The 27735-nt window shown below is 41.7% G+C and overlaps 1 protein-coding gene across 1 annotated transcript; it reads right to left on the reverse strand.

Moving 5' to 3' along the window:
- Positions 1-1281: 1281 nt before the first annotated feature.
- LOC308321565 (solute carrier family 25 member 36-A) lies at positions 1282-22949 on the reverse strand. The gene is made up of 7 exons (XM_080772515.1): positions 22513-22949; positions 18813-18977; positions 16355-16432; positions 12311-12411; positions 7886-7952; positions 7280-7569; positions 1282-5802 (listed from the first exon to the last, which is right to left on the reverse strand). Exons 1-7 carry the CDS (start codon positions 22551-22553, stop codon positions 5609-5611), a joined length of 936 nt encoding a protein of 311 aa, XP_080628641.1. The 5' UTR covers positions 22554-22949; the 3' UTR covers positions 1282-5608.
- Between the last annotated feature and the right edge of the window lie 4786 nt (positions 22950-27735).

Here is a 27735-nt window from a genome sequence, read left to right on the forward strand (position 1 = left end):
TGCACTTTACTTACTTACACCTATTATCCCTTCTAGGCTTAGGCCGTCTACAAGAGTTTTCCAAGTATCTCGGTCCTGAGCCAACACCTCCAGCTGTCCCCAAGTGTTATACGTTGTCCATGTACAGTAACCGGGAACTGTGGCAACGAACAAGTCAACACCCGGTGGAGGATGAAATCATCCAAAGGCGCTGGCGATGGATCGGCCACACTCTTCGTAAGCCTGCATCTAGCATCACAAGATATGCCCTGTTCTGGAACCCACAAGGGAGAAGGAAGAGAGGCACACCACTAAACACCTGGCGTCGTGACCTGGATGCAGATGTGAAGAGATCTGGCCACACATGGGGACAGCTGGAGAAGATGGCCCAGGACCGGGATGTCTGGAGAGCTCTTGTTCGTGGCCTATGCCCAAAGTTGGGCTATAGGCGTAAGTAAAAATGTACAGTACATCTAAGTCTGTGTACTTGAGATACAGTGTACTTGATATGTATTGTGTACTGCCTGTACTGTAGCATACTTTATAGATACCGGTAGGCTACAAGACATGATAATCATGTTAAGTACACTGTATCTCAAGTTCAAGTACACAGACTTAGATGTACTGTACATGGACAACTTATAACACCAAGTGTGGCCCATATTCTTGCAACTATACATTTATTGTTGTAGTTACTGTACTGTGCTCTGTATTGTAGTGTACTGTGCTGGGCTCTGTACTGTACTAGATAAATGTTACCGCGTGGGAGCTCCCAGGGGATCCCCGGAACATCCAGACCCCCAGGAACAGGCCCTGTTCCGGCGAGCCTTCCCGCGTCCGAAAACAGCTGAGAAATGACAGTTACCGTCTTGCAGCTTTCTGAACATGGGACATGTATAGGGACCCACATAGCTGCGTAATGGAGTGGAGGCACAACAAAAACTTCTGGGAACTCAGATTACGTACAGTATAGTGGCAGTGAATCTGCAATGAATGAAAGTGACTGCCATATGTATGTGCAGGCTTCAAATCATCTCCAGTGCTAAGAGGTTCACATCTGCTCTTTGTGAGGTGTGTGCATACATTTAAATCTGCTTTTCATTACATCACAGTTTGGTCTGGACTCTGGAAAGAATGTGGTCAAGTGGGCAGACCACCATCACCATGTCTTGTCTCTACCGGATAATGAGGCAATCAAGGTACAAGTCTACTCTGGCACTGTCCAATACTGCCTCCTGGTGGTATTAAGTTTAATGATCACAATTTATTTTAAACAAGACAAGACAGCTTGGCTCCTGAACATATCTGCACTCTTTCCATTTTATTGAATTTTGTTTTACAAAAAAATAGGGGTGACAGAATGCATAGCATGAGACACACTTCCAGTAGCCTCACCAAAGTTACCATGAGGGGGAGAGGGATGGGAAAACGATGTATTATAAAAGTAAAATAAAACACTGTTAGCGGTTGTTCAACTGAGTGCATCCTCCTATGGTCTCACACACGCAGACAAAAATAACTGATTGACATACAGTATGAGGCAACTGAAGTACGGACACGCGCACACACACACACACACACACACACAGAAACAATGCAAACATTCAGAGGCAAGACAATAACCATGAGAGTTGTGAATGTGTCCTGGGACAAACAACGTTCATACAGGTGACAGATGGAAACAACTAGTTTAAATGGCTAAAGTACTAGGTGCAAACAAGTAGACTCACCATTTGCATACTGTGTGAACCAGTCTCAGGTCCATGGGAGTGTAGCCAGCACCGTGACTGAGGACACAAGTCATTACTAGCAGCAACACAAACACCCATGGACGTAGAGCCCCAAGCACTACATCAGCTGCAGCGTAAATGGTATTGTCCAGACTCAATAAAATATTGGTTAACAATTAATTTACAATGAGGCTATCTGGCTAATGCTGTGGTTCTCAAACTTTTAAAGACCACCCTTAACTCTAACAGTAAACAAATGGAACCATTAGGCTCCATCTGGTTACATTTGTATACCACCAGAGTTACAGACTTGTAAGTCTATTTAGAACACTCAAGGAACCCCGAGTTCCTGGAACCCACTTTGAGAACCACTGGTCTAATGCATCCATTTGAACAGATAAGTTAAACAGTAAAAAGGATTTTTGATCACTTCACTGGGACTCTTTATAATGTCCAAGGCCCTTGTATAGCCAGACTAAAGCAGTTTGTCTACAGGCTCAATATGTTGAATGGCACAGAGTTAAGTTAGCATGTCTGAGCTGCACATAGAAGAGATCTCTATTAAAGCCTGCCATAATTTCCCCAAATGTTCCAAATAAGGGTTGGAAAAGCATAATGTTGCACACTTACACTCAAATATAATGAAGAGTTTTAAGAAGTCATCATTGAAAAGTAATGGGGTTGGGCTGTTAATGTGAGGTTTCAGTCAACACATGCTAGATCGAGTCAACATTGCAGCCTGTGCAATATCTAGTAGACATTACAGCCTGTGATTGAAATGCAAACAGTGAAGCTACACAGATTGGGAAAGCCTCTTTGTGCTCATGTCAATGTCATGTGAGGAAAGGTCATTGGTGAGGGCATCTCCATGGTTACAAGGCTGGATGCTGTGACAACAAAACACGTGTTTAACGGTTTAAAAAGAACAAAACCAAAGCAAAACCAATTAAATAAAAACCGATGGGTGGAGAGCAAGCATCGTTAAATTCCAAGGCAAGGACATCATAAACAAAACATTCAAATCAAAATAAGCTAAAACAAAAATACTATGGTTCCAAAATTATTCATCTTAGTTTGGAAATTATTTTAAATGCAGCCATATTTCTTTTTATCGAAAAACACGTTGCAGCGAAACATACAGCATGGGGTGAGGAAACCGACAAAACAGGATACGAATGTCTCCAGTACACATTTCGCACATATACTGTACACTCCAAAGAGAACAGAATTCTTACAATTTCTTCGTCCCCAACACACCTTGCAGGCTAAAGTGTACAATTTTCCAGAGTCAACTCAATAGAGGATTGTCCTCGCCTGTAAAACTAGCCTGAATTCTGAACTTGAGGAAAGACAACATGAAAAAAAAAGGTTTGTAGAGCCAATGGAAAAGTGCATAAAGAACCACACAGTTGTTTTCAGAGTAGAAAACAACTAGTGAGGGCCAAAACAAGAGAAATGGTTTGCATTTCACGATAAAGGGCAGACAAACACAAGTCACATTTTGTGTGGACATACTTCATCTGTATATTAATATAGCCTTCATCAATATTACTATAATTCCGTTATAACGTATAATTTTATTTATTCAGTTATTTCTTTATTTTCTCTCCCCCTCACAATTTGTCTGTTTCACTTCCTTGTCTAGTAAAGTTTATTTATCATATCTGCTTACATTCAAGTATGTAGAATGGTAGACTCTGCTTAAGGTTATTCTGTTGACACTGTACCGTTGTCAGACCTCACAGACAATCCACAGAACACAAGCACACTAGAGATGAAAAGGTTAGAGTCAACCGTTACGCTGTCAGAACTGAAGTTCTGACCACATTGACCATATTCACACGGCAGCCATTTCACTCACGTCATTTTTCTGGGTTGTCTAGTATGACATGAGCAAAATGGCCCAAGTGTGAATATGGTCGATCACAATATGCTTTTGGTGTCAAGTAAATGTAAACGCATGTAAATGCCCATATTTGTGACAATATCATGGTGTCTTGAAAGTTAGGTCTAACAAAAACTGCAGACAATGGTGTCTAGGGCTGTGCAATATATCAATATTGTAACCATATTATGGTGTGTGCATACCGATATTATATATATATACACACACACACACACACACAGACAGACAGACCGACACACACACACACACACACACACACACAATAGATACAGTGGTGGACAGTAACAAACTACATTAACTTGAGTACTATATTTAAGTATTTAAAAAAATCTGTACGTTACTTGATTATTTGAATATTTTTGGATACTTTTTACTCCACTACAGTGACTTCAAAGACCAATATTGTAGTTTTGACTACACTATATTTCTACGAAGGGAAGAAATTATAATTAACTACTTAATCCCCATTTCAATTATAGTGAAAGCATACAACATGTGACATTGTGAGCTCGTAGTTCGCCTATTTTCACCTTTGATATTTTTATGCTTACATTGATATTAAAAAGGGGGGAAAAAAAGGTACAATTTGTACTTTTCAATGCAAGTATTTTTAAAAGCATGTACATTTGAATACTTAATCTTATTAAAAGCAAGTACCGTACTCCAGCACCTAAACTACAAGTGAAAGTTGCTCCTTTTAATTTGCACTTGAGTTAAATAGTATTTGGCCAGGAGAATCTATACTTGGTTCGAGTTTAGTACTGAGGTTGAACACTTTGTCCACCACTGTATATATCGTTAACGTATTGTCTAAATGCACACTACAAACCAATTACCATGTCAGATTTCTGTAATGCATTGCTAGTTTATGTTATTGATATGATATTTATCGATACTGGGAGCAGGTCCTATAGTTATCATGCCCTCCCACCCCCAAAGAAAAACACACACACACACACACACTCCCGCCGACCTCTTTTGTCTGTGTGTATTCAACGTGTTCATAAGTTTCCTGACCATGTGTATCGCCTAACACCAGTGTGCTACTCCATACACTTGTCATATTGTGACAGTGACCAGAACTCCCACCTTTCTTGGACAACCACTGTGCGTCTCTGTACAGTTCCAGTTCACATTTTCACACAAGGCACATCCGCTCCCTCCCTCTGTGCATACACCACATGAAGCCTACAGCGCTGAACCCACTGCTATACATCAACAGCAACAATCCAGATGATAAGATTTTTGCTCATACACAGTAGTGAACACTGATAAAGTGTGGATTCTGGACAACTTTGGGTCCAATGAAGCCTGATTTATACTTAATGATGTACCGGTGTCTCACACTAAAAATGGCTACAATCAATATCACCACACAATGGTGTGTTGCGAGCTTGTATATCAGCTATTTTCATGCGCGACGCAGGGACACAACTAAGTATTAAACAGGCTTAAGGGAGGAATGCTGCGCAGTAATCTAAAAAGACACGCCTTCTGCCTCTGAGGTTCTAAGATCCACTACATGTAAGTTAAGTAGAATCCCTCTACTTCACTTCAATTATTAGTATTGTTAGCGCCGTGGCTTGTAAGAATATAACTTCGATGCTCTCATCTGTACATCGATGTGCTTCCTCAAGCAACTCATCAAGGAGAAGCCATGGGAGTGCAGCAGGATGTAAAAATGAGACTTTCAAAAAGAATGACGGGGGCTGGCCGTTGGCCAGATCTCCAAAATCAATGTGAAGATCCTACCGATCGCCTGTACCCATCAGAGAAACAAAAGCCCACATAATTTAAAACAACTGCTACGCCGTTTGAAATTTACACTTAAGCTTTCGGTGAGGAATGTGAAGTCACCGCCTCCTGTCTGTTTCTAGTGTGGGGCAATCTGTTGCACGTCGGTCCTGGCTGGCATTCTCTCTCTGTCAGTCTCTCGCTTTCTCCAGTTTTAGGGGCAGGGTTATATAAACACATAAAACAGGAGGCGCGGGGATTAACCCTTCAGGAGGTAGACCACCAGCTCATAGGTGCACATCATGATGGCGGTGTTGGGGATCTGACGGACCAGGTGTGTGGTGAGGCCACGGTACAGAGCGCGGAAGCCCTCCTCTTTGGGCACTGACATTAGAGTCTGGAAGAAGGAGCGGTACTTGGTGCCCTCCTCTCGTAGCCTGGTGCGAATCACTTCTGCAAGAGGAATGAAACAGGGAAAAGGTCATGCGTGAACACTTGCTCCAATTCCTATGCAACTGTTCTTTACATTTATAAAAAGTACGTATTTATAATTATATGTATTATTACTAGAATTTTATGCCCGCTTCGCGGGCATTCATTCCAGATTACGTTGCCGCGCACTATGGGAAGAAGGAAATTGCGGGAGTTGACTCCACATGTAGTAACGGGGCGCATGTTGTAGTTGCATTCGTCCAAAGCAAACTTCAATTGAAATAAAATAAATGGTTTTTCATTTTCAGGTCATTAACGCTTTTCATGAGACAAAAATAAATCTAAAATGCAATTTATAGCCTATTATAAAATCCCAGGTTGATATAATACACAATCCTCTGTGATCACCAACTCACCAGAACATCTCACATTAAAAACGTTTGGATTGTCATGTTTGAAAGTATTCTACATGCAACACTGAGCCTGTAAGCTGTGTGATGCTAACGCGCTAACACCGTTAGCATGGTCTGTCTTGGTCAAATAAAAAACGGGCAATCTAGACACACAAGGTTACATGAGTTTATAATGTTACATTGTGTGTTTCTGTGGTAAACAACTGACGTTAGGTCTGCGCACACTGTACGTTGCTATGGCAACCTGTCATCAAATGCTGCTAACGTTGTGGTCACCACTGTTAGCATGTGTGCTATCAGGCAAAAGCTGAGATAGATATAAAACTACTGGCCAAAATATCATACAAAACACAACACCTAAAATCGGAATGTTATTGTGACCTATTGAGCACAAACAGACCATCATGATTTGCTTGCTGGACCTATAATTAATTTATTTGCATTACATTTCCACTCGCCCATATAAATAAAAAGCAAGATGGCTGCCGATTGTGAGCCGGGAGACGGAGAGAACAGAGCTGGTGACGTGTGAGCCAGGGCAGTGTTGCCAGGTTTGCGAGTTGTAGTGTATATAAGTAGTGTGGTTTAAAGGCCTTGTTTCTGGCCCTGTTGGGGCAACCCCCTGTCAGGGGTGTGGGTGATTGGGGCGAGAATGTTTGTATTAAACAAATGCATTGCCGGCGTGAGTGTGGAAGGGAGGCATTATTTTGGCAGTGCAAAGACTATTGTTTGACGGCTGGTGGTCTGCTTTGGCGTCCGACGCCTTATGAGGAGATAGCTTTTGAACACTGCGAAGGGTAAGTGTGTGACGTCACTGCCCGTGTGAGTGTGTGTGGGTGTAGTGTGTGAGATGGTGTTGTGGGTGTTGCAATAGCGACGTAGCTGTTGTGGCTTTGGGTTTCTTCTGGGTACAACGTATTGCGTACAGCTTTTTGCGTACAGCTTTTTGGGTACCACTTCTCCAATGTATAATAGATATTATAATTATCAGCAAATGTTTAAAAAAAGAAAATAATTATCAGCAATTATCAGTCATTTTGGAAAATCAAGTTAATTGAATATAATTAAAATAAATATTTTCTCACCGTGAGGATAAGCAATGGATGTGGCACACGTCTTCGAGGTGGCCGCGGCGAGCATCATGCCCACGAAGTCGGATGGATCCCTGGTCCCCTCATCTTCCTCATCCATGTTCTGTGCAGCCTTAGACTCTAGGAGTCGTCGTTTGATGCTCTCATAGATCACAAAATGGATTACAGTCTCTGAGATACCGGCATAGGATGCGGACATGCCCCTGTAGAAGCCTCGGAGGCCATCCGCCCTGTACACGCGCCGAATGCACTCAAACGCATTCATTTGCCGCTCCCCTCGGGTCCTACAAGAAAGAAGGATGGACTTAAGAGAGGGAAGGCAAAATAAGCCAAAACCAACTTCACTGTAATGGTTCCCTTGTGGCTGTGACCCACAAGGCACTGTGGCCACATTGATATTTAGACACAATTCTAGAGAAAAAGGCCAAACAAGATGCCCAATGCCTACTCAAAATCCCTATAGACCAGGGTAACGTATCTCCACTACAAGGCAGAAAGTTAAAGGCTGCCATGTATTATTCATAAACCGATGGGGAAATGCACTGAAATATTAGGCTCGATGTGACTGGTAACCATGCTGCTCTGATTCGCTGTGTGTACCTGGCATCCAGTTGTAGGCGAGTCTTTATCAGCCAAATGGGGTTGGTTGCTGTGATAGCTGTGAACCCTGTGGAGAGAGAGACACAGTTAAAAAACAGTTGAATTAAGGTTTTAAACCCACAAATAACATGGCTGTCTAAAGTGCCTTGCTGCCAGCGGCACAACAAAGATGGCCCACACATTAATAAGCTGCAGTCATGTTAATAAATGAAGAAAGTGTAAATTGTACATGTTGCATATATTGTATGAATGTGAACTTTTATTTAGCTTAATTCCAATGTAAAAGTCATAAAGGCAGTTTAGTGAGAGATCTAACCCTTTTCATCGTTAGCCTTATGTGTGTGCTATAGGGGGAGAGATTAATACTGTCAAAGTTTTGTCACACCGTGGGCACATTTGAGCCGACAGGCGCAGCCAAAGGAAGCTGACGCCCGACGTCTTTCTGGCTTTTTAGAAAGCTGGTGGATGGAAAAGAAGCTCCACCTCCATGTGTTTCCGGGAATCAGTCCGTCGCGGCAGTCAGCCGCGGGGGTGGAGCTTCTTTTCCATCCACCAGCTGTCTAAAAACTCGGAAATTACGTAAAACACAGCTTCTTCTGTCGGCGGCTGTCGGCTCAAATGTGCCCATGGGGTCAGTGCGTGCAAAAGACGTGTATTAACTGTGCATCTTATCCAATGGCCTAGATGAGAAAGGGAGCATAAGACAGAAAGACACAGACAGACAGAGAGACAGAGAGAGGGAGAGAGAGAAAGAGAGAAATAAAAAAACAAAAACAGAAGCACAGATCTGTGGTGAGTACTCACGCAGACCCAAGTTACTCCTCACAGATGCAGCTAGAGACCCCTGGTGGTGTGGGGGTCTCATGCCCTTGCGAGAGGAGAGCTACGGTAAGAGTAAAGGCCTAAAACAGACACAGGCGGGTGTGTAGCACACTGAGCGACATGCAATCGTCTCACTTCCCACACACACACACCACCCCCCCCCCCATCTTCCACAGGATTTACCCCACTAATCAAGCATTGGAAAAATATATATCATCCCCATTTCAGACAGACTTCAGAAGACTGGAGTAACTGTTCTTCAGAAAAAGAAAATAATAATAATATATATATATATTTATATCTTTTTAAACTGTCTCCCAATTTATTCTTTGGTAATTCTCCCCTTGTGTCCCTCTCAGGGTTTAGACCAACATTTCCCAAACAGTGGGTCGGACCCATTTGTGGGTCACAGACCAATTTTGATGGGTCACGACTCAAGTTAAAATTTAATTTCCTTTTCCTTTCCTTTTTACATTTTAAACAAATTACAAAAGATTAAGTAGTACTGAAAATAGCCAATCTACAAGCTCGCAAGGCGGCGCGAAAGTGCACTTGTAGAGCTGCTATTTTCACTAGTTTGGGCCCCGGCCAAACGCTCTTTTAGGTCCTTAATAAACATTTGAGAACCACTGGTGTAGACAACCACATGTCTCCTCCGATACACATGGAATTACCAGCCGCTGCTTTTCAAGTTGACAGTGAGGAGTTTCACCGGGAGGGCGTAACACGGACAAGCATGCTATCCCTCCCCATTCTGCTCCCTGCTGACCAGACCAGGAAACTCATGGGGGTTGTAAGTAAAGGTGATTTAAAGAAATGAAACAAACTGTTTTTTTGGTGGGGGTGTGTCACGGCATGGCTTGATAATCTACTATCACAGATGTACAGCAGCCTATCAGAGTAACACGGATATAATTTAGTGACAATGTAGCAAACTGCAATTCAATCTATACACACTTTCAGAATCCAGAATTATCCCCAAACACTAGCAGGCGTTCTGAAGTGAAAATTGACCGGACTATTATATATACGTATATATATATATTTTAAAACATTGCCATCTAATAAGTATATTCTAATCATATAAATCATACAAGTATAACATCTGAAAATGTTAAAATCAGTTTAGTTCATGAATTTGTTGTGTGTGCCTGTGTGTGTTTCATATCTGTAAAATAGTGTTGTCAGTGTGAGAATGCTCTAACCGTTAAGTGCTCATAGTGTGGAACAATTGTGAAATTCTTTTAATGATAGATTTTAACCTACAACTTTTATTTACAAGATTAGCATAACTTTTCTCCTAAGACTACGAAGATAGTTTTTATCCATAGACCTAGAGCAGATGTGTAATATTATCTCTGGAGGAAATAAATGCTGTTAATACGTATGGCACTGGTCCTGTGCTGCCCTCATCGGTGGATCTGCACTCAGGGTTGGCTTTGGGTCTGTGTGGATATGTATATACAGTACACGTAGACTACACATGGCCTATAAAGCAGACCCTGGGTCTGTGTGGATATGTATATATACAATACACGTAGACTACACATGGCCTATAAAGCAGACCCTGGGTCTGTGTGGATATGTATATATACAATACACGTAGACTACACATGGCCTATAAAGCAGACCCTGGGTCTGTGTGGATATGTATATATACAATACACGTAGACTACACATGGCCTATAAAGCAGACCCTGGGTCTGTGTGGATATGTATATATACAATACACGTAGACTACACATGGCCTATATAGCAGACCCTGGGTCTGTGTGGATATGTATATATACAATACACGTAGACTACACATGGCCTATATAGCAGACCCTGGGTCTGTGTGGATATGTATATATACAATACACGTAGACTACACATGGCCTATATAGCAGACCCTGAGCAAAAGAGCTCTCTGCAGCAGTCATTTGCTGTCATGTGGGGTGAACGATGCAAGCAGTGTTAATTTTGACAGCAAATTCTGATTTAGTTTATTCAAAAGACTAATCTTTTGAATAACACACCATTTAGTTTCAGTCATCTGCAATTGTACTCTTAAGTTTTAGTCTTACTCAACCAAATTAACACTGGATGCAAGGTGGGAATTCATGCCATATATCTGGTTATGCAATACCCATTGTACGTTGTCATAGAACATGTTGTACCCGTTGTCAGATTATCCAGTACAGTACCCATTATAATTGTGCTCAGAGGCTAGTTTACGATGCCAGCAAAGGGATCTCCATGGGTATTAAAAAAAGTCATAACTTTATTGAAACCTTGGCTGATACGTGAAGCCGATGGTTTGGATTTGTCATTCAGGGAAGCCAATGTCTTTGGACACAGATTGTCAGACATTCGTGGATTTTCAGTTCTGGACAACCACAGGTCTGACCAAATATCCCTCTCATCAGCAACACACACCAAGTTTCACCAACTCGATCGGTCAGACAGTGCCTGAGTTATGCCCAAGACAGTTTCACACAAAGAGAGACAGAAAAGGGCTGACTTAAGATTGAGATTTATGAGCCAGTGAAATTGCTTATAAAGTCCTTTAGTGTAAAGCTGCCATTAGTCATCCTAAGGAGTTTACGTTTCACATTCTTCATTTGAAATATGAAGTATAATATGAAATAGCTAAACTCACAAGATCAAACCTGGCCAGATTGTACAATGCACATAAATTATGACACTACAGTGAGTTTTGTCCAATTTATTCCAGAGGATATCTTCATATGAGGTCTGGTCTATTCTACTTCTATTCATATGAAGTCAGGTTTCTGAGCCATGGGAGAAGGCAGCTTTCTGCTACTGTCTGTATCACGCACACATCTATGTGCCTTTGGCAAACAGACTGGATTCATCACTGCCCTGTCAACAACTCATCGCTCTTAGAATAGAGAGGCTATTCAGTTGAGCTCACTTGATCTGTAGGGTTCGGTACTTGGCTGCTTTACTGACATTGGCCACTAGAGGGCCTTTGGCAAAACACGATTGACCTTGGATTTAGCAGCAGGAAGATCTGAGTCATGGTTTGTTCAAAGTTAGATATGGTTACCATTAACCTAAATTATTCTCTCTCTCACATACACACACAGTTTGTATGCAATGCTCGTGCATTCATACTCCTCATGTACTGTAGGTGATACAGCCTAGCTGGCCTACATTTTAAACAACTGTATAGCATGCTCCAGTTCCACAAGGATCAGATTGACAATCCCACAAGATCCAAGATAACTTTTAAGTAGTGAATAATTTACAAGAGGTCCTTAGAATTGAAAACCAGTGCCACTTGCTATTAGGTAAGGCTGACAGATTTATGAGTGAAATGTGGCTGCAGCTTCACATTGATGACCAGAGGCTAAACTTAATCAGTGAGTGCAATCAGTGAAATCTAGCACAAGTCAAGTGGATTATGATACAAAGTAGTTATTGTAGGTATTCCAACATCTTTTTTTATTCTTTACTTACCGCTACTAAACTCAATTCTACTAACAATTCTGTCTAGCACAATGGATATTACTGCCAAATTACATGAATTCCATGTGAAAAAATATAAACATAAAAAAGAAAACTGAACCAAAACATAGGCCTGAAATATATGATTACCTGCCAGTCCAGCTGATAACATGTGCACCTGCTTGGAGTCGGGCTCCAACACACCGTTAAGTCTCTCTTTGGCACTGGAATACGCAGCAAAGTAAATGGCTCTGTTGGTAGTGAAAAGGAGAGGACGGTCAAAACAGTAAAGTAAACTGTAAAAAAATAAAAAATAAAAAATAAATGGTGTGTGTGTGTGGGGGGGGGGGGGGGGGGAATCATAGCTAATTAGTCTTACACTAGGTCGCATCTCACCTCTAATTCGGTAGACTCCATGCGAATGGGCAGAGAAGTTGCATCATTCTTGCATATTTAATTTAATGCATTTGCCTTCTCATTGTACTGTGATCCGCAGCAATTGGAAACGCAGCAGGGAACTTTATCAATGTGTTCAATTCATAAACTATACAGTGAGATCTGTGGTGTTAAAATTATACTTCGAGTAATAGTTAGGACTTAAAATTAGGGTAAAGTGTGTCAGGGACTAGACGTCTCTCTCTCTCTCTGTGCACAGTTGCGCACGCACTGTTCTTTTGGGCATGTGGAGGAACAGCGCAGACAGCAGCACAAAATGAATCAGACCTCCGACGTTTACAAGTTTATCGAGATGAAGAAAGTCCCCACTCCCCACAGGGTACAGGCTTTTGTTTCCGACATACTATTGGTCCGACTGTCATTAGACCGACACCCTACCCAAAACTCTAACCTAACCCTAAACGCAAGCACGGTGCAATGCATGTCGGACCAACGCATTGTCGGGAGCGACGGGTGATTTCTGCATGTCGGACCTTTGGTGTCGGATCTGAGTGTACATCCCCTCCCCACACAGTGACAGCACTCCCATGTTTACGCACAGACAGGTGCGCTTGGAAGCTAAGTGCTACGCTTTGGGTTAGGGTTCGAGTCAAACAAGACCAGATTTTCTTCCAACAATGAGAATTCATTTTTCATCTACCTCAGAGGTTTTCAACTGTTGCATGGACCACTGTTGTTCCATAAAGGAATTGCATGTGATCCCTTATCATGCATTTAGAAAGATTTAGATTGTATTTATTTTTCCCACTAGTTGAGAAACAAAATTACCTGGTGACCTATATGACCAAAACATGTTCAAATACACTGGAAGTTGGAGGTGAAGACATTCCACAGAAAAAGGGAGTTCATATCTCAAGAAGGTAAGTGTACAGATTGCCTGGTTGAGTCATAATTATTAGGAAATATACCACATATACCTCGACTCATACAATCAGTATCATGAGTTTATGGAAGGTTGATAAGTAAAGAGAACTAGGTTAACTGTGAGATTAGAATAGATCAGTGGTTCTCTAGCTTTTTTTGAGCTCTGGACTAGAGGGCAGCACGGGTCCCGAATACCCGAAAGCCGAACTTCTCAGATCCGTAGCGGTTCGGTTCAGATATCACTGGTCCCGTTTCGGACCGGGTCCATTTTTATGGACCACTAGCATATTTCAGTTAAATAATGACAGATATGGGCTTGATATATAATTTATTGTGTGTACTACACAAATTATTCATTTTCAAATAAATAAATGTATTAAGGTATTTTATTAATTTCCATTTTAAAACATTTCCCCATGGACCACCAGTGCAGACGTAATTATACCATGGACTACTAGCAGTCCATGGACTATTGGTTGAGAAACAGGGGGTTAGGGGGTATATATTATATACACCGATATATATATATATATATTACTATTACTTACTGTATTAATTACCACTACAGTGGAAATGCCTGAGACATTGTAGTAATTTAAATTTTCCTTTACCAGCCTTTCATATTACATACACCCATAGGTCACTATTTGCCATCATTTGAGACCCAGTAGTACCGTGCTTTTTGTAGCGGGATTCTAAAATCAGTTATATTATAGAAGAGTATTTGCCTGTGTCCATCTGCCCATCTTAAGCCTTGCATCACACCTCAAGAAGCACAGGTGGTTTCTGCCTTAAAGGGAGCCTGCATCAGCATTATATATTTTAGCCCGTCAACAAAACACTTGACTTGCGCTTAGTGCTAGCACTCAGTAGCTATAGCTTTAGTGCAAAATTAGCAGACTGGGCATTTTAATTGGTAACTCTTTCTGCCCTGTCCCACTCACTCACAGTTCAGCATGACGAGTGAGAAGTGCTTCTCTGATCCTCTTATGGTGTTGTCATTCAAAAAACCCCGCTAGTTTCATGTTTTTTTTCCCCTTCAGTATTATGTAACAGTATTAAAACCCTGGCGAGTGGGGTATTAATTTCCTATCAGGCAGATGGAGCAGAACCTCCCTCATGAGTTGGATTGATTCACAGCTCATGAAGCTAAGGAAGCTTTGAAAAGCTTTTAATAATATTGTAGCGCCGTTTATATTTCCACTAATTAGAGAATATATTATTCATATCCAACACCCTTCCTGGCGTCTCTGCTTCAGCCTATGACTTCATTCTTAAAACAGACAGTTTTACATGCCTAATGCCATGTTGCTGATGCGGCCATGTTCCTAATTATCACAAGACCAATGCCAACAGTTCTGACCAAGGAAGGTTACTGTGTGAGTGTGTGTACAGGCCCGCTATTGACTTGACTAACAAATAACAAAGACCCCAGTGGTATTTAGCAAAAAACCTGAACACACCATGTTTAAGTTGTCTTTGTCTTGACTATTACAGACTACGTTGGGAGATCAGATTGAGTGATGAAGGGCTCCAAACACATAGCAAACACCCTGCAGAGCTTATAGTTGGTGGTTGCACTGTTCTGCTCCTGAGGATATTTCAGTATTATACCACATGGGCAAATATATCATGAATGATTAACGACGTTATAACATTTTAGAATAAAAAAGAAGGAACAAAAAAGGAGACTGAATCAGTAGCCCTAATCTTTTTCCACTTTGCTTCTGTCTTGTCATATATGGGCTATGTGAAATATGCCCATATATGCTGATACTGTAATAATAGCTCTTTTCAACTTGTGAAAGCTGAAATGCTTTTATTGTGAAGGCAAAAGTTTCTAAACGTCTCACATCTTGCATATTTTCTTGTACCTGCAAATAGCCGATCAACAAGCTCACAATGCGTTCTGGATGAGACACGTGAACTTGCAGATCAACCATTCTCATCAGCATGCAACACACCGTACGACGAAGCACAAGTCAGGCTTCACTTGACAGCTGTGTTTTGTTGGCCGAGGTGTCGTTACACAGTGCTCCTCGACGCAAAAATAATGCTATGAGAAGCTAGTTTCGGTGGCAGCATGGCACGTTGTGTTTAATCAAACATTATTAAAAACAGTATTTTTGGGTGGGGACATGACGACATGTTGTACTGTGTCTTGGATCAGTGCGAGTGGTGTGCACATCATCATAGAGTTGTGACTCTGAGCTGCACGCATCATGATAACTTTAATTTGCTGTAAGGAGTCGGGACAGATTGGCGTTCTTTCCGCTACATATTCAGGCCTGTTTAGGGTGTGTTTTAGCTGGGTTTTCGCCTAGAAGACTCTGGAAATCTGGGTCACTGTTGTACGAAGTGAACTGTCAAGAGACTGACGTTCACACATGTTCAGGGACAACACTGCGGGTCAAGACTGCACATGCATTAATTGCGTTAAAATATTTTAACGCAATTAATTAACACCGTTAACGAGATAATTTTGACAGCCTTATTAAAAACATTAAAATATGATGAAATATGGACATACAAGGTTTATGCCTGTAACTGACAATGATACACTGCCATGATGACTAACATTTATAACAAAGAAAGATGCTATTCCACTTTCTCTCATGTCCCACATTGCCCTCTATAGGACAAAGCAGTTGACCTTGTGTAGCCTATGTCAGGGAGACAGTGACAGTAATCCATAAACATCTATTCTATAAAATCTTATCAAAATATAGAAAATACAAATGTGTTTATCATGGCACAGTCTATTCTTTGACGCTGGGCATAACCACCTTCAAAGAGCTGTGCAGTCCACATATATTCCATAAATTGGATGCAGATTGCTAAGAGGGTGATGAAAATGTTGGATTATACACTTACCTGGAGGGAGCCACACCCACCAAGTTAGGCCCCAAGCCCCTGAAGAGAGAGCGAGGTCCCTCCTTCTCTAGGATCAACCTGTAGAAGATATAAAGTTATAAACTCACTGTTACTATTGCAACACATCTCCAACTCATGCAGGGGAGCCAGATCACACATGTACTGTATGTGTATGTAGGTGTAGGACAAATACAGAACATTTTCATATACAGCACCCGTTTTCCCAGTATGTATTTGGGAGGGGAGTGATAAAGGACTGTATCTTCACAAGGGGACCGGTTATACAGCATCATCTGACCAACTACCTCAAGCTAAATCCGCTATACTGCAGCGCTGCCAAATAGCCCAAACTGAACTGGCACTGGAACAGACTGCTGTTTTTATACTTTAGACTTCACATTATATACTTTCATAAATTATACGTTACATCAGATACTTTGGTAAATAATCTCCCATGTACATCTCTACCTGTCTAAAAGAAATTAACATTACGCCAATATTTAGTCTGAGTCAGGTATATGTATGTATGTATACATGTATGTAAATGCAATATTTGCTACAATTTGATTTGGACTGTTAATTTGGAGTCATTTGATGTGCACAACTTTCTGCTCTAATAAATAAATGACGCAGCATATGTTGTTGTCCACATAATATTATCCAACATTGCGGAGGCAACATCAACCTTTACCAAGGCTGGGCTGAGATGCCTGCACTCGGGTGGATAAGGTATGTATAGGTAACACCTATGATGCTAAAAACGTGTATACACGCCTTCTCTAATCAAACCGGGATGTGCCGTGGATGTGTATACATGTCTTTTGGTCCTTTTTAAAATGATATAAAACAGGATCGTCATTTCTTTCTCCTGTATCTGTTGGTACGGTAATCTCGTTATCAAGGATAAAAATTCCCTTGTAGCTGGGGGCACACTTGTAAAGATTTGGCTTCTGGTGACTAGTTTTTGAATTTTGGAGTGGTGTTATGTATGGGTATGTATGGGTATAAGGTTTTCAAAAAGCTGTGCAAACGCCATTCCTTGCATACAAGCCAGATAATGCAAATAGAGACCTGCAAGCCCGTCGGGACCCGACAGGGCCCACCGCGGCACGCACCGTTATATTAATTTTCCGATGTGAATTTCACCCAGACTGGACTTGCTTCAGCAGCATATTGCTGTCTGCTCCATAGTGACGTGACAATAACCCACCCACACACACACAGTCACTAAAATCTGGTCAAAACTATAAAGACTTTGAAACAACGTGTTTTACATTCTATCTCTCTCCGCGCCTAAACTCTCGTCCTCTCTCTCCTAATTATTATACAGTGCAGCTGTGTGCGTGCACTGCACACACACACACACACACACACACACACACACACACACACACACACACACACACATCTCAGGAGCTCCGCAGTCCGCAATAAAAACAATTTAAATACTGCGGGAGCATTATTACCACACTAAACAAAGTTGGATTTGTACATTGCAGAAACTGCAGATACATAACGTAAGTGTTCTTATTATTGTCCGTCTACTCTGGGTTTTATAATGCAGCGTGAGTCCGCGATAGCCGATCTACAAGCTCACAACGCGTTGCGCTGATTGACAGTGCACGTGCTGCGCAGCAGTTACTGTATAAAACTATAATTAAGTAGGCTACTCGCTACTTTTTAGTGTGATGTCTGTGTGTTATTGACTTCTTGTGTTCCTTAATGTGGGTCTATCAGAGCGCCAGACAGTGCAGCCGTGAGAGAGTAGCTGCTGCTGCGTCCGTGCACCAATAGAGCGACCGCAGCTTGAAATATTAAATAAAGATATGTCGGGCTTCGGGGCCAGGCCTCAACTCCACGGGCCCGGGCCTATATTTTAGGCCCGTGCAGGGCTCGAAATGCAAACCGCAAGGGCAGAGAAGGATTGTACCGAGCACAATCCATGTTCTTCCTCTTAGCACACAAAACTAAATCAAATGATGTGTCCATCACGACCCAGACAGGCCAGCCATAAAGGACTCACAGGGCTGAGAGCTTTTGCTCATAAAATAAATGAAAATAAAACCATATTTGAGAATACACTAATACAGTTGTGGCAGTAGGTTTCAGTGATTGGTTGGCCTTTCCAGGGGGACACCTTCCAGGTCAAACAACAACAAAACCAACAACAACGCTCAATCGCTCATGCTGAAGAAGGAACACAAACTCTGCAGCCAACCCTGACTTGGTCAGCCAAGGGGGAGGAACAGCCGTGTTATGCATCAGGAATAGTTACTCTGGCTTTGGTTACACGCAAATATTTTTCAGTTTGCTAAATAATGATCATAAAGACACAAAAACAACTTGAAATGCATGCTAAAGGCAGCCTATCGTACATTTTATCCAAGATGAAATTAACATACTAAATAACATTGTAATTAATGGCACTGTGATCAGCCTTGTTTGTTTAGGTACCCACTTGAGGCAGTGCAGGGGGCCAGGCGGGGACATGCGGGCAACACTGGCTCCATTGACCGTGCTGAGCTGCACCTCAGATACATAGAAGGTGACGGAGGACGACTGCAGCCGTGTCTTCACTACTTCCAGTGGACATGTCAATATGGCTCCTACCGTTCCTCCACATCTGGCAGAGGGACAGAGACAACAAGAGTGAGGGGGATATGGTAAGAACAGAATGATGTGGGTGGGGAGAATATGCATTGAACAGAGAATATGACAATTAGCACAGTAGTTTTCAAACCTTTCCATGCAAAGCATCCCAAAATGGAACCCCAAATTATAAAACTGACATACTGTAGGGAAGCCAGGGTTACAGTTATGAAAACTGGCACATTTATACAGCATACATATATACTGTGTGTGTGTGTGTGTGTGTGTGTGTGTGTGTGTGTGTGTGTGTGTGTGTGTGTGTGTGTGTGTGTATGCATCTTCAAGTCTAAATGAATGGAACAAGAGTCATTGTGTACTTTCCTCGCTCTAGTGATGCAAATAAATAAATAAAGCTTTGCAAGGTGGGAATGCAAGACAGGCGAGCACGAGGGTGGAGAGTGCTGATTTCAATACAGACATTAGGGATGGGGCACAGTGTACATGAAAATGATTCACCATCCAGTTGAAAAAAAAACATTTTCAAAATTAGAAGAGAATATGAATTATGAATATGAACTACTCACATTTTATATTTAATTATTCCTCAAGCAGAGCATGCAACACAATTTCACGTTTTTCTTTTTTTAAATGACGATCAGCAGTTCTCAGACAAGATGCTCATTAAGTGTACTGCACGTGCTTGGTTCTAATATAGGACACACCTTTTTTGCTATCAAAGTTTGTAAACTGCAGCACTAGTTACAGTCAGACACGCAAGTAAAGTTGATGTACCAGCCGGGCTTTAGGTGTTTGATGGGGTTATGACAATGAACCTCTCTACTGGGTCCTCCAGAGCCGCTACTAAATCTACAGTACATAACTTCTAAACTAAAGGCAGGGGTTGCGGATAGGTTTAGGCAGATTTGTATTCTATATAAATCCCAGTTAAAGTTGTACTTTAATTTTGAATGTCTTCGCTTAGAAATAGACGAAGACCATAGCTCTGAAAACATAGCTGATGAAGAGACTATTAGTAAACACAAGGCAGTGGAAAAGAAACATTTCCAGAAAGACAGGTGATGACGAACTCTATTTGAACAGTGTTTAGCTGTTGACTGTTGCTGCATTCAAATAAGTAAGTAAACATATACAGTAACATAATGATGCAGTTGGTGTGTCCAAGAAACACATATGATGCCATGTGCAGGTAATCAATATTCCCAACTGTACATATTTACCCCCCCAAAAAATGGCGTCTGGCCATTACCCGAATGACCATCACTAACCGACATGGTACAACATTGTTGTTTCTGGAATTCTAAAGATCTGTGACACGTGGCTGCAGAATGGCCCAGCATGGGAACAAGAGATCCAGTCAGGAATGTTTTGTTTCCTAGTACAACACCACGCTTCTGATAAATGGCTCCTAACTTGCTAAGTTAGTAACTGTAAGCTAGGTGTATTAGTTGCCAGGTAGGTACATTAATTTACAAATAACCATAATTTTGCCTCAACTATTAGGAGCAGTGGGCAGACATTCTGCCCCAGTAGTTTTGATCAATCAGTCACTTCTATTAAGTTGACAGTCACATACAAATTGACCCTGTGACTGAGTGGTATGTCACTCAGTGCATTATCTAAAAAGTCCCCCCCCCCCCCCCCCATCCCAACCTCTGGCAACTACATTCACCCAAACAAACCATCAAATTGTTTCAAGTCTGACAATTGCACACAATTGACCAATCCCTGAAATAGATTCACAATTTATTAGCTAGAGAGTCTGGTAATCAGAAGGTCACTGGTTCCCCCACTGGCCAAACCCAGTGAAGCTGAAACACAGCAGATTAATAAGGTCTATAAAATAATTGAACACAAGCTCTCTGTTTGCATATGGAGGTCTTTACAAGAAAATACTACTGCCTTTTTGTCATACTATAATAGATCCGATTTATGACAAGAGAGAAGCAGTACCCCCTTCCAGTGGTGTATCATGATAGAGAGGCAGATAACAGAGAACACTAAGATAAGATCTGAAGTTTTACCTACAGCCAGAAAAACTATAATACAAGATCATAATGGGCTTGGTGGTGCTAGACAGGGCTGGGCTTGACCTGAAGCAACAGAATAACTGACTACAGTTATCTTTAGTCGGGGTTAATATTAAATCAGTAGTAAAGCAGCCGTGGTAGTCGAGGCAGCAAAGTCCTGTCAAAGGAGTTTTGTCCATCGGCATGCCAATGTGTTATCTTTAACATCATTAAATAATAATAAATAATTTCGTTTTAGTTAGTTTCCCCATGGAGATCAATGGGTTCGTCTTACAATATGAATAGCAGGACTTATAAATAACACTTGTTGTCAAGTATTGTATATATATATATACTATATAAGTGATTTTGACTCACTGACACTGTATTATCGGGGACCTTAGAGTGTCACTAATGTTATGTTTTCAATCTACATAAAACAGCTGAAACATGGACTGTAGCTAAAAAGCCTTACAGGAAGTGCTGAAAGGGTCATTATCATAATACGATAATCAGAAAATCATTAATATTGTAACATTTAGCACCCTGAGTTGGAGGTCTTTCACAGGGTCGTTACAATAGAACAGATATGAGTGTGCTAATCATAAAACAAGTGACACAATGTATTTCGCACGATTTCAGGGATTTTACTAGTCTGTTTTCCTTTGCTTGTAACTGACTGCAGAAGTGCAGGGACACTGATACATCATCTTTACACTATCCTCATTCCATGAGCACCCGTCACCCATCCACTGCCGCTCCCTAACCTGATGCCTTATTATTTAGGAAACATGTCCTGACAAAATATTAACTGCAAGGGTTGAGGAATGTGATTTTTTTGTTACCTTTTTATTTTTTTTATAGTCTCTGTAAAATGATTAACCTAACAGCATTCACTAGCCTACTTTTAATCTCCTTGTCTTGTGCAAGTGCAATCAAAATAAAACTACAGTACTGACTCCCGGTTTGCTAAACCAACCACGTGCCATTTCTCTAAACATTGACCCGACTGGATATATGCCTATAATTTTATGCAGGCATGTTATCTTGTGTCATCTGGGCGTGTTTGTTTTGGTTGTCTATGGCTTAGTTATATTGTACATGATAAGAGCCGATCGAAGCCCACCTCGAGTCGACCGTGGTAGCCTAAATAGAGATACTAAATGACTAAAATAAAGCCAATGTCGTTATTAAACTGAGTCGTAATTTCAAAGATCTTACAACCAACCAACAACATCCCCCACCAGTCCTCAGTGAGTGGTGACACTGGATCTAAACACTACGTGCTCGTGAATTGGGTTAATTTCGCAACCTTCTGCGACTCACAAACGTTTGCTATTGCTAGACACAGTGATATTATTGTCAGACACTACCACCATAGGTAACCCCAACATAGTCATAGGTATATGGCTAAAGATCTAAATAATATTGTCATCGCCTACCACATCTTCAACACTTGGCTAACCACTGCAGCTAGCCTGGTCGCAGAGGCAGAGCAGCTAGCTAGCTGAACCGTCGCATATGTCTGACATTTTCACTTACCCTCCAGCAAACAGATAAACCATGGTGTCTCTCTGACTCATTCTTTAGCATTATTCAGGATCCGTCCTCGGGACTCCACTCGGGAAAGGGGGAGTCACGACGACGACCACAGGGAAACCTCCAAATCAGCTAGTCAGTGTTATTAGTCTGCGTTGTTGTTGTGGTGGTGGAGGTCAGTCAGTTGCCAGAAGAAAAAAAACGAGGACATGTACAGCTAACGGTAGCAGCCTAAGCTAACGTTAGCTCCCCGAGCAGCTGACGCTGCACCGCCCGGAGAAATCAACCTAGGAGTCAGAGCAGCAGCAGTTGTGGGTCTCCTCCTCGTAAATCAGAATAATGCTTGTTCACCATAGTGTGTGTCTAATATACGATGTTATGGAAAATCCCCCCAGATGCATTAATGAGTCGGCCTCACATTCACACCGTGCCTGCCTGCCTCTATCTCACTGAGTGAGCGCCGTGAGACAGCTCACAATGTTTATCGACGAATGGGAAGCCGCACAACAGAGACTCTGATTGGCTGATGTGTCGTTTAAAGCCCGCCCTATCACTACCTCTTCACGTGACAAAGTTGCCGTCGCTGACGCTGTGGCGAATGGCCGAGATCATGAAGGATGCAGCAGGCTGCCAGCCATGTCTATGCTGCCAGCCACTGCAGCCAGGCTGGCTCCATGAATGGATGCGCCGAAAGACACTACTAGTGAATACTCAGTTGAGTATTCGCTTGAGTCAGTGAACGTCTCGGTGGGATATGCTAACCCAACAAACCCAGTTGGTCCATATAAGCAATCAGGGCTGCCAACATTGGACTCTGAGAATCCAGGAGAGTTTTTGAGGGGGCGGGGGGAATCGATATATACATCCATCTACGAGAGTCTAAATCTTAAACTAGGACTCCCCAAGCAAGTGGGTGACAATATCACACGAAAAGATGGTACCTACGAGTAGGATCCATCCTGGAGGCAAATCTTTCTGGTGATAAAATGGCCACCAACGTAATCAAAAAGTCAACCAAAAATCTCCTCACTGGTCAATAAAAACATCTTGAAGACCCTAACAGGAGTACAAGGTTTCTTCGACTATGCATGCACCTCTTGGTACCACAGCACCTCAAAGGCCCTTAAAACAAGGCTCCAGAGTTCCCAAAACAAACTGGCCAGGCTATACTACATGGCCTCACTCCCGGGAAACCCACCTCACCCCTGCCCATTTTGACAGGCTGGAATAGCTTAGGGTTGACAGAGTACATCTTGCAATGAGTCTGGTCCAAGATTCGATACACCACCAAGATACCCATGTAGTATACCTATCTAAATACTTCCTTAATGTCAACGAAGTCCACACCCACAACACCAGAGGGAGTTCAACGAGTGCAACTCACGACGATGTGCAACCCAGATTCGGGACAAAATTCATTCTCCAATGCCACCAAAAGGAACGCCCTACCAACTGGCCCCCATAAAATCTTAATCCCCCCCCACCCCTCTTCCCCTGCTGTACCTCCTTTTATGATGATTTCCTGTTTTTGATTATATCTCTAAATGTTCTGAATCTGATGAATTGAAAATGGTGGACCCTTGTAAACAAGTGTAATGCTTTATGGTGTTGTCCACAGTTAACAGTTTTTGTATTGAGTTGTACGTGCTTGAAATGTACGTAATTCTGCAAACTGTTAATAGATACTTCAATCAATCAATCAATCAAGCATTACATTATTTAGTAATTTTCTCCACCAGGCCGAAGGCATAGGGAGAGAGTATGTTTTGCACTCCGTCCGTCAGTGTGTGTGTGTGTGTGTGTGTGTGTGTGTGTGTGTGTGTGTGTGTGCGTCCGTCCGTCTGCGTACAGCTAATCTCCAGCACCGTTAACCCGGTCGATGCCAAACTTTGCACACACACTCCCTGGATTCCAAACGACAAACCTCTGCCCCAAATAACGGCCTCCGCGCTATAACGGCCTGTTATAGCGCCACCATGAGGCAGCTTTTCAACTTTTTACCTATAACTGCACTGATCTGCATGAAACATTGCATGCACACTCCCTAGAGGCCTTTGACCTGTATTTTTCACATCTGCCTTTTATAGTGCCACCAAGAGGCCGACTTTTGTAAAACACATTTTTTGATATTACTCCTCCAGATTATGTCCAAAAATCAAGCAGATCGTTACACATCACAGTATCTCTATAGCAATGTGCTCAAGACGGATCTGTCCGATATTTCATATTCCATCCTAATTGGCTAACATTGGCTTTCAAAGTTTGCATGAATGGCCCGTTTTGAACAAAAAGCCTCAAATCATGAACGCAGCGTGCAATTTACGTGAAATATTTCATGCACTTTCCTACTAGGCTGAGGAATATTTCCCACCCTTTTCACTTTTCCCTGTTATAGCACCACCAACAGGTGGATTTTTGCAAAACACATTTTTAGAACAAAATGCCTTAAATCATCCAATTGCCATCAAAGGCGTAAGAAGAAATGGCCTATTATAGCGCAGGAGGCCACAACCAGGAGGCCACAACCTGACCTGGCCTGGTGGCGACCTGTGCCCCGAGGGGCACTTTTTCTAGTTTCTTGTGTTCTGGTGAATTTTGGGAGGTTGATACTTTTATCAGGCTCGCTTTACTAGCATTGAAAAGGATGGGTACAGTTTCAGCCATAGCCCTCAACACTGAAACATGATTGTCATACTGCATACGAGTGTCATGTGAACCGTGGCAATTTCAGCCATTAAAACCAGTAGGCCTACAGAACTTGATCTGATGACTGAAGCAATGTAAGACCCATGTTTACTAATAACCACCATCAAGTGAGCATCTATGATTGCATTGCATGCACTGCGCAGACCCCCCTCGCGTCACCAGGCTTTTACAAGAATAGTAGATAAAGTTGGTGAATTTTGGGAGTTTGATACCAAATCCAGGAGAAATAACAATAATAATAATAATAATAAAATAAAGATTTATTTGTATAGCACCTTTTAAGAGCAAGTCACAATGTTCTTAACAGAAAAAATCATATAAAAACAGCATAGATCAAATAGGCACAAAATACAATACCAGAAATTAGTCAATAAAACACAACAGAAGTGACAATGCAGGAGACTCCTGCAGGATCCAGGGGTGTTGGCAGCACTGCACACTTGGTGTTTCCAAGCCTATTAGCGGGATATCCCCAAATGGTTATAGTAATAATAATAATAATAATAATAATAGCTCAGATTTATGTAGCGCTTAGGGTTAGTACCCAAAGTCACTTAAAGGAACCAACTTTAAAACAAAAAATAAGCTATATGCATCCAGAGAGCACAAAAATAAAATACACAAAAAATACTTTTAAAGTGGCTTAAGATTCAAGTAGGCTCAAGTAGTCAGACTGGATATAGGTCTGTTTGTTGTTTGTTTGTTGGTATCATGATATGTTCTGAAAGTTTTCTCTACCTATACTCAAGTGTCAAGAATAATTTATTTTTCCAACACATAAACCTCCCTAATGGGAAAGTGTTACATAACCATAGTGGATTTGGCAAGCCAGCCAGAATGCAGAATGCACCAAAAGAAAGGATAGATTGTTACAGCTGCTCATGAGTGTGGTGAATTTGGAAATTGATTCTGCAATGAAAGAGTACATATTTGAGCCTTACTGGCATGTAGTATTCTTTGGAAAATGCAGTTTACTCATTTGAACTGCAGAATAAAATACATACGCCCTCTTAGTTTCATAATTAGAGCTGCTTATTTAACAAGCCCAGATCATGTGCCACGAGTTGCTGTGGATGGTGTAGGCCTAATTGTGTTACCAACTGACTGGCCTCTGTATGAAAGAGACAGGGCAGGAGAATGGGTCGTCTGCGGTCCCTGACCCCAACTGCCAGGGTGTGTCAAGCAAAACTCATAACACAATTTGATCCTTTGTCCACACAAAACGTGAAGTCAGCAGCAGCCCAGACATTTTTTCAGAGCATAGTTGCCATAGCTGACGCAGGACATTATTAAAAGCAGCACCACACCTGATCGATCCAGTCATAGTGAGTCATTTCAACAGTCAATGGTATTGTCAAAATGCCTTTTGGTTCTCTGTTGTGAGATACAGGCTGGGTAGCGTGCAAACTAGTGACAGGTCAATGTAGCCAACATATCCATGACAGCCCCCAATAGTACAGTACAACCACTCTTCTAATGACGCAAATAAATCTTAAGGGGATACACATGATTCTGTCCGTGTGGGTACCTATTACTGCTTTTATGTAATAGTTTTGCTTTTGGCTTGGGTGGGCCTTGACACAACACCACCGGACTTGGGTCATTTCTGAACATGTTGGTGCCCTAGGTCAGTCAGACACACTGTCGCCCACTTCACACAAAACACAGACAGCCACCATGTTTCAATTGCAATGCAACAGTGTGTACTGTGTTACTACAGCACCAAACATAAACACACCGACAAGTATGCCTGACATCCTCAAAATGCCATGTATTTATACATTTTACATTGCCTTCAATTTACCATGTCTAGTCTACTCTACACTTGTAATTGGATACACATTATTTAAAAACACATTTAAAATAGAGATATTTATAGTCGATAAAGCTAACTTAAAGCACAACCATTTTCAACCTTTTATTGTCTATGTGCTAAACCCCTGGGAGATGGATTGCTAAAGTGAAGCACCACAGTCCCCTACCATCAGCTCCACCCAGTGCTTTCCATTGGGCGATACCCCGGACCAAACCTAGAACATTGTGGCCTTTAATTGGCTCGAATATTGTTCTCTTTGCACTCTACTTACATTTACCATATTGTTTGTTGATGAGGGTTCATGACTCTGTTTTCATACTTGTAAGTAGTTCTGTATTAATTAAGAGTCTGAAAATGTGTAAATTGATGTTGGGAATGGCAATGTGAGCTGAACATCAAAGCATGGACCAGACTGTTCATGTTTGCTTATGAGCATAGTGTATTTTTAGTCTGTTTGCCTAGTTTGTTTTGTCAGGCCTGCATCTCTGTGTCTTTTAGGCAGTACATTTTTTGGTAAACATTCAAAGTCTGAACTTTGAGAGTAAACTCCAGTAAACTCCAGACCATAAAGCTTATTGCAGTAGCCTCACTTTAGTTTAGTTTGGCTTTACACGTGTTTAATGTGCAGCATTTACAGTAGCATATCTTGGGGCCTTATTACTTTATATCAGAGCATTCAGTGCGTTCATATGGTTTCTATAAAT

The sequence above is a fragment of the Protomyctophum bolini genome (genome assembly GCF_963924005.1).
Source record: "Protomyctophum bolini genome assembly, chromosome: 9".
NCBI lineage: Eukaryota > Metazoa > Chordata > Actinopteri > Myctophiformes > Myctophidae > Protomyctophum > Protomyctophum bolini.